Raw genomic sequence first — 18,522 nt, 5'->3', positions numbered from 1 at the left:
GACCCCCTGCTGATGGGCACACAGGTGAGGTGGTATAGGGAGACCCCCCGCTGATGGGTACACAGGTGAGGTGGTATAGGGAGACCTCCTACTGATGGGTACACAGGTGAGGTGGTATAGGGAGACCCCCTGCTGATGGGTACACAGGTGAGGTGGTATAGGGACCCCCTGCTGATGGGCACACAGGTGAGTTGGTATAGGGAGACCCCCTGCTGATGGGTACACAGGTGAGGTGGTATAGGGAGACCTCCTGCTGATGGGTACACAGGTGAGGTGGTATAGGGACCTCCTGCTGATGGGTACACAGGTGAGGTGGTATAGGGACCTCCTGCTGATGGGTACACAGGTGAGGTGGTATAGGTGAGGTGGTATAGGGACCCCCTGCTGATGGGTACACAGGTGAGAAGGTATAGGGACCTCCTGCTGATGGGCACACAGGTGTGGTGGTATAGGGACCCCCTGCTGATGGGTACACAGGCGAGGTGGTAAAGGGACCCCCTGCTGATGGGTACACAGGTGAGGTGGTATAGGGACTCCCCTGCTGATGGGTACACGGGTGAGGTGGTATAGGGACCTCCTGCTGATGGGTACACAGGTGAGGTGGTATAGGGAGACCCCCTGCTGATGGGTACACAGGTGAGGTGGTATAGGGACCCCCTGCTGATGGGTACACAGGTGAGGTGGTATAGGGACCTCCTGCTGATGGGCACACAGGTGAGGTGGTATAGGGAGACCCCCTGCTGTTGGGCACACAGGTGAGGTGGTATAGGGACCCCCTGCTGATGCGTACACAGGTGAGGTGGTATAGGGATCCCCTGCTGATGGGTACACAGGTGAGGTGGTATAGGGACCCCCTGCTGATGGGTACACAGGTGAGGTGGTATAGGGACCCCCTGCTGATGGGCACACAGGTGAGGTGGTATAGGGAGACCCCCTGCTGATGGGTACACAGGTGAGGTGGTATAGGGACCTCCTGCTGATGGGTACACAGGTGAGGTGGTATAGGGAGACCCCCTGCTGATGGGTACACAGGTGAGGTGGTATAGGGATCCCCTGCTGATGGGTACACAGGTGAGGTGGTATAGGGACCTCCTGCTGATGGGTACACAGGTGAGGTGGTATAGGGACCCCTGCTGATGGGTACACAGGTGAGGTGGTGTAGGGACCCCCTGCTGATGGGTACACAGGTGAGGTGGTATAGGGACCTCCTGCTGATGGGTACACAGGTGAGGTGGTATAGGGACCTCCTGCTGATGGGCACACCGGTTTGGTGGTATAGGGACCACCTGCTGATGGGTACACAGGTGAGGTGGTATAGGGACCCCCTGCTGATGGGCACACAGGTGAGGTGGTATAGGGAGACCCCCTGCTGATGGGTATACAGGTGAGGTGGTATAGGGACCTCCTGCTGATGGGTACACAGGTGAGGTGGTATAGGGACCCCCTGCTGATGGGTACACAGGTGAGGTGGTATAGGGACCCCCTGCTGATGGGTACACAGGTGAGGTGGTATAGGGACCTCCTGCTGATGGGCACACAGGTGAGGTGGTATAGGGACCCCCTGCTGATGGGTACACAGGTGAGGTGGTATAGGGACCCCCTGCTGATGGGCACACAGGTGAGGTGGTATAGGGAGACCCCCTGCTGATGGGTACACAGGTGAGGTGGTATAGGGACCTCCTGCTGATGGGTACACAGGTGAGGTGGTATAGGGAGACCCCCTGCTGATGGGTACACAGGTGAGGTGGTATAGGGATCCCCTGCTGATGGGTACACAGGTGAGGTGGTATAGGGACCTCCTGCTGATGGGTACACAGGTGAGGTGGTATAGGGACCCCTGCTGATGGGTACACAGGTGAGGTGGTATAGGGACCCCCTGCTGATGGGTACACAGGTGAGGTGGTATAGGGACCTCCTGCTGATGGGTACACAGGTGAGGTGGTATAGGGACCTCCTGCTGATGGGCACACCGGTTTGGTGGTATAGGGACCCCCTGCTGATGGGTAAACAGGTGAGGTGGTATAGGGACCCCCTGCTGATGGGCACACAGGTGAGGTGGTATAGGGAGACCCCCTGCTGATGGGCACACAGGTGAGGTGGTTTAGGGAGACTCCCTGCTGATGGGTACACAGGTGAGGTGGTATAGGGACTCCCCTGCTGATGGGTACACGGGTTAGGTGGTATAGGGACCTCCTGCTGATGGGTACACAGGTGAGGTGGTATAGGGAGACCCCCTGCTGATGGGTACACAGGTGAGGTGGTATAGGGACCCCCTGCTGATGGGTACACAGGTGAGGTGGTATAGGGACCTCCTGCTGATGGGCACACAGGTGAGGTGGTATAGGGACCCCCTGCTGATGGGCACACAGGTGAGGTGGTATAGGGAGACCCCCTGCTGATGGGTACACAGGTGAGGTGGTATAGGGAGACCTCCTGCTGATGAATACATAGGGGAGGTGGTATAGGGACCCCCTGCTGATGGGTACACAGGTGAGGTGGTATAGGGACCCCCTGCTGATGGGCACACAGGTGAGGTGGTATAGGGAGTCCTTCTGCTGATGAATACACAGGGGAGGTGGTATAGGGAGACCCCCTGCTGATGGGTACACAGGTGAGGTGGTATAGGGACCTCCTGCTGATGGGTACACAGGTGAGGTGGTATAGGGACCCCCTGCTGATGGGCACACAGGTGAGGTGGTATAGTGAGTCCTCCTGCTGATGGGTACACAGGTGAGGTGGTATAGGGACCCCCTGCTGATGGGCACACAGGTGAGGTGGTATAGGGAGTCCTCCTGCTGATGAATACACAGGTGAGGTGGTATAGGGGGACCTCCTGCTGATGGGTACACAGGGGAGGTGGTATAGGGACTCCCCTGCTGATGGGTACACAGGTGAGGTGGTATAGGGACTCCCCTGCTGATGGGTACACAGGTGAGGTGGTATAGGGACCTCCTGCTGATGGGTACACAGGTGAGGTGGTATAGGGACCCCCTGCTGATGGGCACACAGGTGAGGTGGTATAGGGAGACCCCCTGCTGATGGGTACACAGGTGAGGTGGTATAGGGACCTCCTGTTGATGGGTACACAGGTGAGGTAGTATAGGGAGACCTCCTGCTGATGAATACACAGGGGAGGTGGTATAGGGAGACCACCTGCTGATGGGTACACAGGTGAGGTGGTGTAGGGAGACCTCCTGCTGATGAATACACAGGGGAGGTGGTATAGGACACATTGGGCAGCAGAGGCCCGGTACAGTGAGTCAGACAGATGTGCTGCAGCAGCCGGAAGTGACGTCAATGTGAAAGCGGTGTATCTCTCCCAGCGGACAGGGCTGGAGATAGAGCGGTTTCACGGTGCTCAGGCTCCTCCCCCCGCTTCCGCCGCCCGGGCAGCTGCTGGCTGATAGCGGCCTCTCTCAGCAGCAGGATGGCCGGGCGGACGGACCGGGCTCCGCTGCTGGACTGGGCCGAGGGGCCGGCGGTGAGCCCCGCTGCGCCGGAGGCGGAGGAGGCAGAGAAGTGGCCCCGTGGGTATGGGGCCGGCTGGAGCCGCAGGCCCCCGGGGGAGCTCTCCCCTCTGCCCCAGCTGGAGGATGATCACATTGTGGCTGTCTTCGTGGTCACCTTCGACTCCCGGAGCGGTAAGTGCCCATGTGGGGGGTGAGGGGTCACCCCGGGTATCCTGCACCCTGCCAGTGCTGTGTATATACATATAGTAATAATATAAATCCTATCTGCAGATATATACTGTTTGTGTGTATATACTGTCTCTCTCTACATAATGTATATATGCATCATATAACAGTCATATCTGCTGTTATATACATCATATAATAAGCCACAGCAGGTTTATACATCTTACTAATATATTGCTTTAATACTGCACCTGTGGTAGCTCTGTTCCCAAATAGTACATAGGGTATTTAAATGTCCGCATTTTGCATGCTTGCTGCAGTACTATATAACTATATGTGTGTGTTCTATCTATCTATCTATCTATCTATCTATCATTTGTGCCCTACATACCTAATGGCTTAGATCTGCAGGTTGTATACATGAGTGTATACAGAGGATCGGATGTCTAGGATAAAGTTGCCTCCTATGTGTGTGTGACACTAGGATGTGTTGTGTAGAATGTTACAGCTTGCAGGCACTTTTGTTGCATATTTATTTATATAGCGCTAGCATATTCCATTGTGCATGATGTAAGATGCTGCACTGACGTGATATACTTGTTCATAATATAGCAAGTAATACACATATATGTGCCAGGAAATGTGTATCGGGTGCTCTGGAACTGGGTGTTAAATTGAGGCTGCTACTGCGGGTGGGCGTCAAGCGGGTGTGACACCCTCACCATAGTTTATATAAAAATAAAATAGGTTTATTTAAAAGTCAGCCTTCATAGTGTGATCTGTACCTTGGACATCATTAGTCGTCATTCATTCTAGGATGTGATGTGTAATCGGAGGAGCGTGTGTCAGGCAGGCTCCTGACGTGTGATGTTAGTGTGACCTGTCGCTGTGTCCTAGGTAGATGTCTTTGTAGATTACTGTCGGCCGTGTTGCCTGGGTTTATACAGATGTCTGTGATCGTTTCCCCACTCCCATAGGTGCTGAGGCCGGTGTAGTCACTGAGGACTGCCGCCACCAATATATAAAAGATGATGGGGTCTATTCATGATGCAGTGAAGAAGTGAGCCAGAGGAGGAGTTGCCCATAGCAACCAATCGTCTGCCATGTGTCATTTTATAGAATGTACTTGATGAAAGCTGGTTGGTTGCTATGGGCAACCTCTCCACTGACTCACTTCTCCACTCTTTTCACTGCTTCATGAATAGACCCCAGTGTTGTCTAATATCCTTGCTGCAGTCATGGACACTGCTCGAGGCACCTATGTTTCCATAGATACTGGATGCTCGGTGGGTTATGTTTAGGGCACATAAGCTTTCTATGCCTTTTTACCCCACTATCATCCATTACCTGGACCTAACAGAACCCAATGGGGCCAATATGTTGCACATATACCTGTGGGCCATAGTGATAGGTACTCATATAGGCAGCCTGAGTGAGGATGATGAGTAGCAAGCCAAGTGTGCACATCGGGGCAGTCGTGTTGCATGCTGGGTACAGCGCTGCATAGGGGTGAATATGTATATACTGTGCATGCAGATCAGGAGCCACATACGTCTCAGGTACTTGAAGCCGGCTCAAGGTGTGTAAATACAGGCGACAGAGCCATGTTCTACTTGTGCATTTTTGCCATCCACATGTGACCCTCATTCCACTGTGGTGTGAGACCCCCTGATGGGAGAATCCGAGGCTCTTAGCCGTGGGAAAGGTACACAGCCCAGCAATGTGACTGTCTTCTGTGCCTCACCAATATTTATAGCGGATGCCTGGGAATTGCGTTGCAGGCTGGCCATAATGCTGCAGAGGGGTGAATATATGCATATATATACTGTGCATGCAGATCAGGAGCCACGTACATCCCAGGTGCTTGCGGCTGGCTCAGGGTGTGTAAATACAGGCGAGGGAGCCATGTTTTACCTGTGCATTTTTGCCCTCTACATGTGACCCTCATTCCTCTGTGGTGTGAGACCCCCTGATGGGAGAATCTGAGGCCCTTAGCCGTGGGAATGGTACACAGCCCAGCAATGTGACCAATACACACACACACACACACACACACACACACACACACACACACACACACACACGACTGTTCCTGGGTAACACTATAATGCAGTGCCAGATGTTTCGTGCTGCAGTGGTCAGCATTGTTTTCCAGCGACTGCGGAACAGCTGGATCGTCACATGCTTGCTTCAGGCTATCCATAAGCTGGTAACCAGTAATCACCATGTCTAATGCATGGTATGCGCATGTGAGAACTAAAATCACTGTACAAAGGAGGCCTCACATATTTGTGTTTTCTGGCGCGTAACTTGCATTGCGTCTCTTGCTTTTCCCGTTTCTACGCGCTTGATGTGCGTCGATACAGCTGACAACAGATACTTACATTGATGCGGGCACGTTTGTAAGTGCAGTGAGGTGTGTTTACTAAATCCGATATAATAAAAAGATAACCCTGCTCCTTACCTCTACAGGGGAAATTCAAGTGTTTTGCGCACCGGCGGCCACTAGATGGCACACGATGGAGCAATTCAAGTGTTGGTTCGGGCGCGCACATCACTGTTATATTGCTCCGTTATTTTGATGGGATGGTAACTAGCGTTTTTTATAAATGCATCTACCAAGGGGGCAGATGTATTAAGCCTGGAGAAGTGATAAGTGCAAGGTGATAACGCAGCAGCCAATCGGCTCCAATATGTAAATCGACAGGAGCTGATTGGCTGGTGCGTTATCACCTTGCACTTATCACTGCTTAATACATCTGCCCCCTCGTGCCTTAACGCTCCGGGCTTGTGGCTTAAAGAGCATTAAACACACATTGCAAATGGCAGTGTGCATGTAGCCTGCGGTGCTTCTGGTGAATGGCTTATTAGCTGTTAACAAGTTTGGTTTAGCTCGTTAATAGTCTCCTGTGCTGCTGGGAAGGGAGGGTCACATCTGTCTGGGCGTGCTGTACACGTGTCTCCATTGTCACCGGTCTTGTGACTTGTATTACCTGTCTGTGATCCTATCTGGCACCTGTCCCCGGAGATGCGGCTCTGCGAGGTGGGGGCTGTGCAGTCTCCCAGTGCTTCCTGCCCCCCGCTTCTCTCGGGAGCTCTTATTTTTTCCTGGCTGTCTGAGATCTACCTACGACGTCTTTATAGAACAGTGGACACGTATTACAATAAATTCTGTTACAATAATGATAATAATGAAAACAGATTATTTGGGTGGAAATTTGCAATACAGAGCAAGTGCACCGTAATAAATGCAGTGGCTGATGCGGATTGGGATGAAAGTTGGGTTTGCAGACGGAACGTGCATGTGCTCACACTCCGCGCCCAGTAGCCGAGCGTACGCATCCGGCGGGAATTCAGAATCATGCACAATTCATTTGTACACCCCCTCCCCAACTTGGCAGCTGTCTGCGGAGAAGTAGGAGGATCACGGTCCTGTTTAGTGAAGCCTAGATCCCGCTCGGTAATCGATTAAAGCGCTGAGGAATGTGTGTGCGCTATATAAATAACCGGTAATAAATAATACCCCTTTCAGATTCACATAATCCGGGTCACACCCGGGAATGTCTACACAGGTGCGACCCACTAATCCCTGGGCGCCAATTTCCTCTTTTTTTCCACATTTCTATATCTAGTTCAGTCTAACAAGGAACTCGGTGAAACAGGCTGCCCTTCTTCAGAAGTTTCTTATCTCACTCTATCTAATACCTATAAAATAGCGCAGGAGGAGAGTATTTGTTTGATATCTATCTATCTATCTATCTATCTATCTATCTATCTATCTATCTATCTATCTATCTATCTCTCTCTCAAATTAGTGCCTTTCCTATCTTAGAAGTCTCGATTAGCCCTGCAAACGGACTGCATTTGTGTGTCTCTTAATGATGACTATAACTGATTTTGCATATAAGAGTAAGGGATATAAAGCCTCTTCGTTATCCCTTCTCACTGACAGGATCAGCGTATGCGTGTTCCACTACTGGTTTCTGTCATGGCCGTAGTACTGCACATGTATGACCTTAGGAGTGTTACGTGGAATTGCGTCAATCATGTGACAGCTGTGTTGTAATTTTGCATTGTACGTCTTCCTGTCACAGTGCTGGGTAGCGGTGTGAGTAACCCACGCTGTATTGTGTTTCTAGTGATAACGCCCGTATCCTGGCCGCAGCCAACTTTTTCCTTTCTCAGTGACTGATGTCATTTTCTGAGGAAGTTACTTTCTAATAATCTGTATTCTGGGACACCAGATCTCTTGTATGATAAACTCTCTGCAGAAAGGTGAATGCACCTATAACGTTTCTGGTTTATCTCCTTAAAATAATTTTTTTGTTTTATAGGATTGGAGGCTGCCTCCTGCAACTTTTACTAAGCAGATTGGTTCATCTTTCTTTCTTATCTCTTTCTTTCAGCCATGTATTTATATCATCTAGCTGAGCTGGTTATGGCTGATTGCCTATGATATGAAGCACTTCTGCTGTGTCCCCTTCATTGGATTAAACCTATTTTAGGGGTCATTCCATGTCCGATCACCCAGAAAAATCTCATTGCCACCCACCCATGATACTTTGTACACTTGATACTACCACTTAGCTACAAACCCATGTTAACATTTTTCTTCTCTTAGTTTTTGAGATCTAGGGGGTAAAAGTTTCGAAAAACTGCTGGTAAATGCCGCTCCTGATTAGGGAGGCCAATCCCGGGCCGTTTTTTCAATCCCGGGATTCAGGATTGAAAAACGGTCAATCCCGGGATTGCAGTAGGGACCAGTGAAAGATGTAGTGAGCAGCGCTGGAGGGAGGGTGTAGGTAGCGGTGCTGGAGGTAGGGAGGGGGTAGGCATAGGCGCGCGCAGACACTGACAGGCGGGTGCCGCTCCGGAGACTCCCAGGCGGCCCAGGTAAGCAGTCTATGTCCAGGACAGGTGTGGTGAGAGAACACTATAATGCCGTGCCGTGGAGAAGTCCGGAGCGGCACCCGCCTGTCAGTGTCTGTGCACACCTATGGGGGTAGGTAGTGGTGCGTGAGGGAGGGTGTAGGTAGTGGCGCGGGAGGGTTGGTAGCGGCGCAGGAGGGAGGGAGGGTGGGTGTAAGTAATAACACTTACTATTAGGCGGCCGGCCGCGGCAGCCATGGACACACTGAACACGGCGGCATTTCAAATGAAGCGCCGGCCGCCAGCCAACCAGAGCTGGTGGTCCGGCAGCCAATCAGGGAAGCTGCCGCAGCAGTCGCGCCTGATTGGCTGCCGCCTGATAGTAAGTGTTATTACTTACACCGTCCCGCCCTCCCGCGCCGCTTCCAACCCTCCCGCACATGCGCACTGTAATCCCTTGAATCCCGGGATTGGAGGCTCCAATCCCGGGATTCAAATCCCGGCATTTTTGGGCCCAAATCCCGGGATCCCGCCGATCCCCCCCCCGATCCTGGGATTGGCCTCCCTACTCCTGATGCTCCGATTTTATGAGATGTATCTGGGATAAAATTCCTATTCAGTCCCTAATCCACGGATCACTTTGACAAACGGTCAAAATGTTAATCACAATATGGATATTCCAGTAAAAAATGTTTGCTCAATCTTGCCTGACTCCAAGAGTTCATTATTCATTCCTATACCTCATACGTGCCAAAAACAATAAAATTAGGGGGTTCAATTAGCATTATCACCCTAAGGCAGATGAGTTATCGTGTCCCTTTTTTGTTTAAATTGAACCTTAAAGTGTACTTTAAAAGGCTATGAAAGAAAAATAATGGAATTTTGATTGCCTGTAAGAGTATTTCAAGGTGTAATTAAAGTTCTCTTTATAAACCAAAATTACCATTGGGTATAATTTTGCCCACCAGGAAAGTCTTTGAATCTTTATACAGGTACGCCACTGATAATCCATTATCGGTGGTATCCTGACCGAACCCCGCTCCACCCTCCCCTGCAGCCTAATTCTACCAAGAATGCCTTCCACAACCTAGCTCTAAGCCTGCAGCCCGACTCCCTCCCCCCATCCACCCCCTGCAGCCTAATTAATACCCCTTTTCCACTAAAAGCACGTGTCGCCTGATACGGCTGCATCCCGTGCTACAGCCCCTTTTGAATAGCGCTCACCAACCCGGCATATTGCCGGGTTGGTGATGCTACTACTGACGCGGCAGGGGCGGCGCTGGGAGTTCACACGGTCTCCCAGCCCGCCCTCCCTATACACTGAGAACGGGAGCTGTGTCGCCTCGACCTGGCGCCCGTTCACACTAGACAGCTCGCCGGGTTGAACACGTGTTCAACCCGGCTAGCTACCCGGGTAGGATTCCCGGATCAATTGATCCGAGGAACCTTTTTCCACTAGGGCAAAACACGGGTAAATGTGCGCCTCCCGCGCATTTACCCGTGTTTCTAAGAGCTAGTGGAAAAGGGGTATTAGGTTCCTGCTTCCTATTTAAATCCTCCCACAGCCTATCTAAGCGCCACCGCTTAACTTCCCCCGGCACCTGATGTGTCCGAATTAAAAGAGGTGCCGGAAAATCGAGGGTCTACCTGTATTTCTCTATATATGTGCAGATTCCTTTTTACATGTGGGGGGTATTTAGTTAGCCACAATAACCCGTTTTTGCACAATAAACTGTGACTTCACCGCAAATCCCGAAACGCCCTATTCAGTTAGCCATAATAATTTATCGGCGATAATTTTACCACAAATTTCACTTCACCTACTCGGAGAAGGTGCAAACTTGGGGAAAATCTCTATTTTAAGGTAAAATGTCGGGATATGGTTCAGAACCCCTGGGACACCCCCCTCATGACTAATTAGGCACTTTGACGTTTTTACTATTATTTTTAGTTGTCTAATAATATGTCATTTTTGGGTTGAAAAAGTGCAAAGTGTTGGAATTTTGGGTTCAATGTATAGGACAGGTATATTGGGGTGCTTTTGTGAGTGGGACAAGTGTTTTTAGGCTTGCAGATAGGAGTTGTCTTTTTCCTGTTGTTGTTGTTGTTGTTGTTGTTGTTGTTTTTTTTAAGTGTTCTAAAATGACCCAAATACACTCATACTCATGTTTATGTACACCGAATGTAATAGGCACTTATTTTGCTAAACAAATAGCTTTTTATCATTTTTATTTTATTTTTTTCAATTTACAAAAAAAAAAAATGCATATAACAATAATTTGACTTAAGTACCTAAAATCTATTTAATATAACCTCTAGTACACTTCTATACTGTTATTCTATGTTTGACTTATTTGGGGGTCAGGTTGATTTGCCCATTTTCACTGACTTTTCACAGCAAGAATATTCATGCAAGTCCTGCATAAAGTTTTTTCTGGATTTTGGAATTGAATAGGTGTGATAATGGGAGCGTTCATACCCGTGTAAAGCCATTGTCGCACAAAAAATTGTTGTGGTTTCGTGGCTAATTGAATACCCCCCCCCCCATAGTCTTGGACAATTCATACTAAATTACGGACTTTCAAGAATTCATTTTCATTAATGCATGAGCCCAAAAATATTAGAATTTTGATAAATTTATTCTTGGGTGATAATAAAAATTTCTATTTTTCCTTATAAAGAAACTTTTTTATTTTTTTTCAAGCGACATTTATTGAGTTTGCAATGCAGCACAACAAGAAAACAAGAGACAATAGAGATGACATATATACCGTTACACATTCCCAAAATGATTCCTAACGGACGGTAAAACGGGAAATAAATTACAACTTCTACTATAGGAATATTTATTACCAGTATTTCTGTACATTTTGATTTAGGCTAATAAAAAAGGCCTATTTCATAAACTAGTTCAAGTATTACATACGTCGGCTCATTAATCTTACGTGTTTAACACGGATGTCTGATGTCTATCTGAAGTTGGGACTGTACTGCTGCTGTACGTAATCATCTTCCTTATCAGGGAAGCAATACTGTTCTTCCTTCCAGTACCCTTTGTGGTAGGGGGATCCGGTCTCTAGGTCGACCACTATTCGTCGACAGGGGTTCTAGGTCGACAGGTCAAAGGTCGACATGAGTTTTTCACAATTTTTATTTTTTATTTTTTGAGCCTTTTCATACTCAACGATCCACGTGGACTACAATTGGGAACGGTAACCTTGCCCAAAGTATGGCGAGCTAAGCTGGTACACTAATCGGGGTTCCCGGTAACTCTACTAAGAAAACGACACAAACCCCCCCCCCCCCAAAAAAAAAAAAAACTCATGTCGACCTAGCATCCCTGTCGACCTAGTTACTGTTGACCGTCGACCTAGTTACTATCTACCTTCCATACCACAACCGTGATAGGAGGGCTGACAGAGGCAATTATATTGCACACAGGAACATAACCGATGTTGTCTTTCTTCTGTAGAAGACTGCATACTGCTCGTCTGGATCCCGGCCGTCACAGTACCGACGCCAGGATCCCAACAGGGGCACCATAGCGCCACGAGCCTGCGAGGGGCTTTGTTGCGCTCGCCCCACTGCCGGCATACCACCGCTCGGGATGCCGATGGGATACTGACAGTCTTCATCTCAAGCGTACCGAATCTGTAGAGGCCATTAAAAATGATTTGAGTATTTAAAACTTGAACTAGTTTATGAAATAGGCCTTTTATATTGGTCTAAATCAAAGTGCACAGAAATACTAGTAGTAATATTCCGATAGCTCAAATTGACTGAGGCGCTAATTAAGTCACCTGCGGCCAGGCGTGGATAAGCGGTGCCTTGTGGACGGAGTTCGAGAACCACTGCCCTATACAGATGTAGGACACTACACTCCCAACGTGCCATGACTGTAATACTGTGCTGTGATATGACATACTTATGTGTGATCCGGTTTAGCTTGCACAGTATATAGTACAATTCTGCGCAATGCCCGACTGCGCACACATCCGCTAGTTGCACTACATTGTGGGATGCGCTGACCGACACCAGGAATAGAGTCCTACGTACAGTATATATCTAACGCCTCTTGTGGTCTGTCCCCAGGGAACATCGTGGAGTGGTGTCTACCTCAGGACATGGACCTGGAAGGGGTGGAATTCAAATCCATGGCCAGCGGCTCGCACAGAGTCCAGTCGGATTTTATGTAAGTGGCTGGATGAGTTTACAGAGGCTGGAACTAGTCTCCTATAGTAGCCAGTGCGGCTGGGCCAGGCAGAAGAGGGGGCAATGCATATAAATGATTCCTGTTTTTTCTAAGTAAGACTGGGGAAGATGTGTTGAGCTTTCCTGCCCATAGCAACCAATAGACTTTTAACCGGCATTTATCAAGTACATTCTATACAAGGATAGGTTAAAGTTGCTTAACGAGCCACCGTGCCTGAAGCGTGGCGAGCGTCCGTTTGGTTCCCTTCTTCCTGCCTTGCTCCTCCCCCTCTCCTGCCCTGTCAAGTGACAGGTCCTCTAGCCCACTTGAATTTAGCCCTAACCTTGGTACATTGGTGTAAATGGTGACCTATAGCTACCATGAAACCTACAGCTACCAAACTTTTTTCTCTGACGTCCTAGTGGATGCTGGGTACTCCGTAAGGACCATGGGGTATAGACGGGCTCCGCAGGAGACTGGGCACTCTTAAAAGAAAGATTAGGTACTATATCTGGTGTGCACTGGCTCCTCCCTCTATGCCCCTCCTCCAGACCTCAGTTAGTATCTGTGCCCGGCCAGAGCTGGTTGCACACTAGGGGCTCTCCTGAGCTTCCTAGAAAAGAAAGTATTTGTTAGGTTTTTTATTTTCAGTGAGATCTGCTGGCAACAAACTCACTGCTACGTGGGACTGAGGGGAGAGAAGCGAACCTACCTGCTTGCAGCTAGCTTGGGCTTCTAAGGCTACTGGACACCATTAGCTCCAGAGGGATCGAACACAGGCCCAGTCCTCGGTCGTCCGGTCCCGGAGCCGCGCCGCCGTCCCCCTTGCAGAGCCAGAAGAACGAAGAGAAGTTGAAAATCGGCGGCTGAAGACTCCGGTCTTCATTAAGGTAGCGCACAGCACTGCAGCTGTGCGCCATTGCTCCCTTAGCACACCACACACTCCGGTCACTGATGGGCGCTGGGGGGGGGGCGCCCTGGGCAGCAATTAGATTACCTTACTTGGCGAAAAGCACATAATACAGTCTGATAAACTGTATATGTGCATTAACCCCCGCCATTAAAGTACATAAAAGGACAGAAGCCCGCCGCTGAGGGGGCCGGGCCTTCTTCCTCAGCACACCGGCGCCATTTTCTCTTCACAGCTCAGCTGGAAGGAAGCTCCCCAGGCTCTCCCCTGCAGTATCCTGGTACACAAAGGGTAAAAAAGAGAGGGGGGGCACATAAATTTAGGCGCAAAACTGTGTATATAAGCTGCTATAGGGGAAAAATCACTCAGTATAGTGTACATCCCTGTATTATATAGCGCTGTGGTGTGTGCTGGCATACTCTCTCTCTGTCTCTCCAAAGGGCCTGGTGGGGGAACTGTCTTCAAATAGAGCATCCCCTGTGTGTGTGGTGTGTCGGTACGCGTGTGTCGACATGTCTGAGGTAAAAGGCTCCTCTAAGGAGGTGATAGAGCGGATAAGTGTGTGGGAGGGTGTCTCCGTCAACAACGCCGACACCTGTTTGGATATGTGTAAGTGCTGAGGTAAAATTATTGCACAAAAGGTTAGGGAACAGAAAGGAAATCTACCCTGGTCTGTCCCTGTGTCACAGAGTCCTTCAGAGTCTCTCTATGCTCACTATCCAAAATAACAAAGTATCGACACGGAGTTTAACTCCACTGTCGACTACGATAATGCAAAGTTACAGCCAAGAGGGCTAAAAGATATTCAATATACAATTATTGGAATAAAAGATGATTTGCATATCACTGATGACTCATCTGTCCCTGACACGAGAGTACTCATGTTAAGGGGAAGAATGCTGAGGTAAATTTCCCTCCTCTCATGAGGAAAAAGAGCGTGAATCTCCAGACAAGAGACTGCAGCTTCCCACATGAGAATTCTCAGGCTGTATCCTTTCCCCACTAGGGCCAGGATGTGTTGAGAATCTTCCCCTTGGGTGTCCTGTTTGCACTAGCTATTCTCAGGGATCCTGCAGATAGTGTGCACATTCTACTATACTACCCAGACCGGCGATTGTGTCGGCATGGGTTTATAGCGCTGTGGCAGCGTGGACAGGTACCTTATCAGCAGAGATTGAGACCCTAGTATGCATATAAATATTTTAAGATGCTGTCTTAAGTGATAGATATATAATTATAAAGCATGCCCAAAGGGACATGAGTATACTGGGTCCTAGAGACAAAAGCTATGTCGATTTCTGCTTGACGTGTCCTGTAGAATATACATTGGACAGATGATGCCGACTTAAGAGGCATATGGAAGGCTGAGGATTGTGTGGAGAAAGGTTCTCGGGCCTGGTCTCCACAGCTATAGCTGGTAATTCTGATATTTTGCCTTATATTCCTGCACAGCCTAGGAAAGCACGACGACATTAAATGCAGCTTTTCGAATAAAGAAACAAGAAAGTCTGAGGTGCGTCCTTTCTTGTCAGAGCCGGGGGCAGAGGAAAGAAGCTGTACAACACAGCTAGTCCCCAGGAACAGAAGTCCTCCCCAGCCTCTACAAAAATCCACCGCATGTCGCTGGAGCTCCACAGGCGGAGCTAGGCCCGGTGGGGACATGCCTTCGTAAGTTCAGCCACAAGTGGGTTCACTCCCTGTTAGATCCCTGGGCAATAGAAATTGTATCGCAGGGATACAGGCTGGACTGTGAGAAGATGCCCCCTCACCGAGGACCCGGCGGGCTTCCCCCCAAGAGAGGGAGCCAGTGTTAACTGCAATTTGTAAATTGTATCTTCAACAGGTGGTGGTCAAGGGTCCCCTCCTTCAACAAGAGGGTGTTATTATTCGACCATGTTATAATCCCGAAACCAGACGGTTCGGTTAGACCCATATTGAATTAAAATCCCTGAACATATACCTGAAAAGGTTCAGGTTCAAGATGGAATCGCTAAGAGCGGTCATTGCAAGCCTGAAATGAATCTGGACATAAGGGATGCATACCTTCGTGTCCCCATTTATCCACCTCATCAGGCGTACCTCAGAATTGCGGTACGGGATTGTCATTACCAATTTCACCAAGGTAATGGCGGATATGATGGTGCTCCTGCGGAAGCAAGGTGTCACTATTATCACATACTTGGATGATCTCCTCATAAAAGCGAGATCAAGAGAGCAGTTGCTGGACAGCGTATCACCTTCTCTGGAAGTGAAACGGCAACACGACTGGATTCTATATATTCCGAAGTCGCAGTTGGTTCCTACAGCTCATCTGCCTCGCCTAGGCATGATCCTAGACACAGACCAGAAGAGGGTTTATCTCCCGATAGAGAGAGCTCAGGAGCTCATGACCCTGGTCAGGAATCTATTGAAAACCAAAACAGGTGTCAGTGCTTCACTGCACTCGAGTCCTGTGAAGGATGATGGCATCATACGAGGCCATCCCCTTCGGCTGGTTCCATGCAAGGACAATGGAACTTACTGGACAAGTGGTCCGGATCACATCTTCAGATGCATTGGTTAATCACCCTATCCCCCAGGGCCAGGGTGTCTCTACTGTGGTGGCTGCGGAGTGCTCACCTTCTCGAGGGCCGCAGATTCGGCATTCAGGACAGGGTCCTGGTGACCACGGATGCAAGCCTCCGAGGGTGGGGGGCAGTTACACAGGGAAGAAAATTCCAGGGTTTGTGGTCAAGCCAACAGACTTGCCTTCACATCAATATCCTGGCACTAAGGGCCATATACAACGCCCTAAGTCAAGCGGAGTTCCTGCTTCGCGACCAACCGGTTCTGATCCAGTCAGACCGCAGGGGCTCATGTAAACCGCCAGGGCGGCACAAGGAGCAGGGTGGCGAGGGTAGAAGCCACCAGAATTCTTCGCTGGGCGGAGAATCAAGTAAGCGCACTGTCAGCAGTGTTCATTCCGGGAGTGGACACGACCTCCACCCGGGAAAGTGGTGACTTCATCAGGAAGTCTTCACGCAGTTTTGCAAATTGATGGAAACTGCCTCAGGTGGACTACATGGCGTCCCACCTCAATAAAAAGATAAAAAAGGTTTTACGCTGGGTCAAGGGACTCTCAGGCGATAGCTGTGGTCGCACTAGTAACACCGTGGGTGTTCCAGTTGGTCTATATATTCCCTCCTCTTCCTCTCAGACCCAAGGGCTGAGAATTGTAATAAACGGAGGAGTGTGAACAATATTCTTTGCTCCGGATTGGCCAAGAAGGACTCGGTACCCGGAACTGCAAGAAATGCTCTCAGAGGACCCATGGCCTCTGCCTCTCAGTCAGGACATGTTGCAACAGGGACCCTGTCTGATCCAAGACTCACCGCGGCTGCGTTGGACGGCATGGCGGTTGAACGCCGGATCCTAGCGGAAAAGGGCATTCCGGATGCAGTTATTCCTACGCTGATAAAGGCTAGGAAAGATGTGACAGCAAGACTTTTTCACTGTATATGGCGAAAATAGGTTGCTTGGTGTGTGGCCGGGAAGGCCCTACAGAGGAATTCCAGGGGGGTCGATTCCTGCACTTCCTACAGTCAGGAGTGACTATGGGCCTAAAATTAGGGTCCATAAAGGCCAAGATTTCGGCCCTATCCCTTTTTCTCTCAAAAAGAACTGGCTTCACTGCCTGAAGTTCGGACGTTGTTACAGGGGTGCTGCATATTCAGCCCCTTTTGTGCCTCCAGTGGCACCTTGGGATCTTAACGTGTGTTGGATTACTAAAATCCCACTAGTTTGAGCCACTTAAGACCGTGGAGCTAAAATATCTCACGTGGAAAGTGGTCATGCTTTTGGCCTTAGCTTGGACTAGGCGTGTGTCAGAATTGGCGGCTTGTCAGAATTGGCGGATTTGTCATGTAAAAGCCCATATCTGATCTTCCATATGGAAAGGGCAGAATGGAGGACTCGTCCCCAATTTCTCCCTAAGGTGGTATCATCGTTTCATTTGAACCAACCTATTGTGGTGCCTGCGGCTACTAGGGACTTGGAGGATTCCAAGTTGCTAAACGTAGTCTGGGCCCTGAAACTTTATGTTTCCAGGACGGCTAGAGTCAGAAAAACTGACTCGTTATTTATCCTGCATGCACCCAACAAGCTGGGTGCTCCTGCTTCAAAGCAGACTATTGCTCGCTGGATCTGTAGCACGATTCAGCTTGCACATTCTGCGGCTGGACTGCCGCATCCTAAATCAGTAAAAGCCCATTCCACGAGGAAGGTGGGCTCTTCTTGGGCGGCTGCCTGAGGGGTCTCGGCTTTACAACTTTGCCGAGCTGCTACTTGGTCGGGTTCAAACACTTTAGCAAAATTGCTCATTCGGTGCTGCAGAGTCATCCGCACTCTCCCGCCCGTTTGGGAGCTTTGGTATAATCCCCATGGTCCTTACGGAGTACCCAGCATCCACTAGGACGTCATAGAAAATAAGAATTTACTCACCGGTAATTCTATTTCTTGTAGTCCGTAGTGGATGCTGGGAGCCCGTCCCAAGTGCGGACTCTCTGCAATACATGTATATAGTTATTGCTTAACTAAAGGGTTATTGTATGAGCCATCTGTTGAGAGAGGCTCAGTTATTGTTCATACTGTTAACTGGGTATAGTTATCACGAGTTGTACGGTGTGATTGGTGTGGCTGGTATGAGTCTTACCCTGGATTCCAAATCCTTTCCTAGTAATGTCAGTTCTTCCGGGCACAGTTTCCCTAACTGAGGTCTGGAGGAGGGGCATAGAGGGAGGAGCCAGTGCACACCAGATATAGTACCTAATCTTTCTTTTAAGAGTGCCCAGTCTCCTGCGGAGCCCGTCTATACCCCATGGTCCTTACGGAGTACCCAGCATCCACTACGGACTACGAGAAATAGAATTACCGGTGAG

General features: G+C 49.4%; 1 protein-coding gene across 1 annotated transcript in view; it reads left to right on the top strand.

Annotated features, from left to right (window-relative positions):
- The first annotated feature begins 3,318 nt into the window (after positions 1-3,318).
- The window catches only part of DENND11 (DENN domain containing 11), a 35,034-nt gene continuing 19,830 nt past the window's right edge, over positions 3,319-18,522 (top strand). The window contains exons 1-2 of the mRNA XM_063928972.1: positions 3,319-3,641; positions 12,597-12,696. Of these exons, the coding sequence (XP_063785042.1) occupies positions 3,428-3,641; positions 12,597-12,696 (314 nt within the window). The 5' untranslated portion in view covers positions 3,319-3,427. The remainder of the gene's footprint in view (positions 3,642-12,596; positions 12,697-18,522) is intronic.

The sequence above is a fragment of the Pseudophryne corroboree genome, chromosome 6, assembly GCF_028390025.1.
Source record: "Pseudophryne corroboree isolate aPseCor3 chromosome 6, aPseCor3.hap2, whole genome shotgun sequence".
Classification (NCBI taxonomy): Eukaryota; Metazoa; Chordata; class Amphibia; order Anura; family Myobatrachidae; genus Pseudophryne; species Pseudophryne corroboree.
This window is presented reverse-complemented; position numbering and strand designations above follow the sequence as displayed.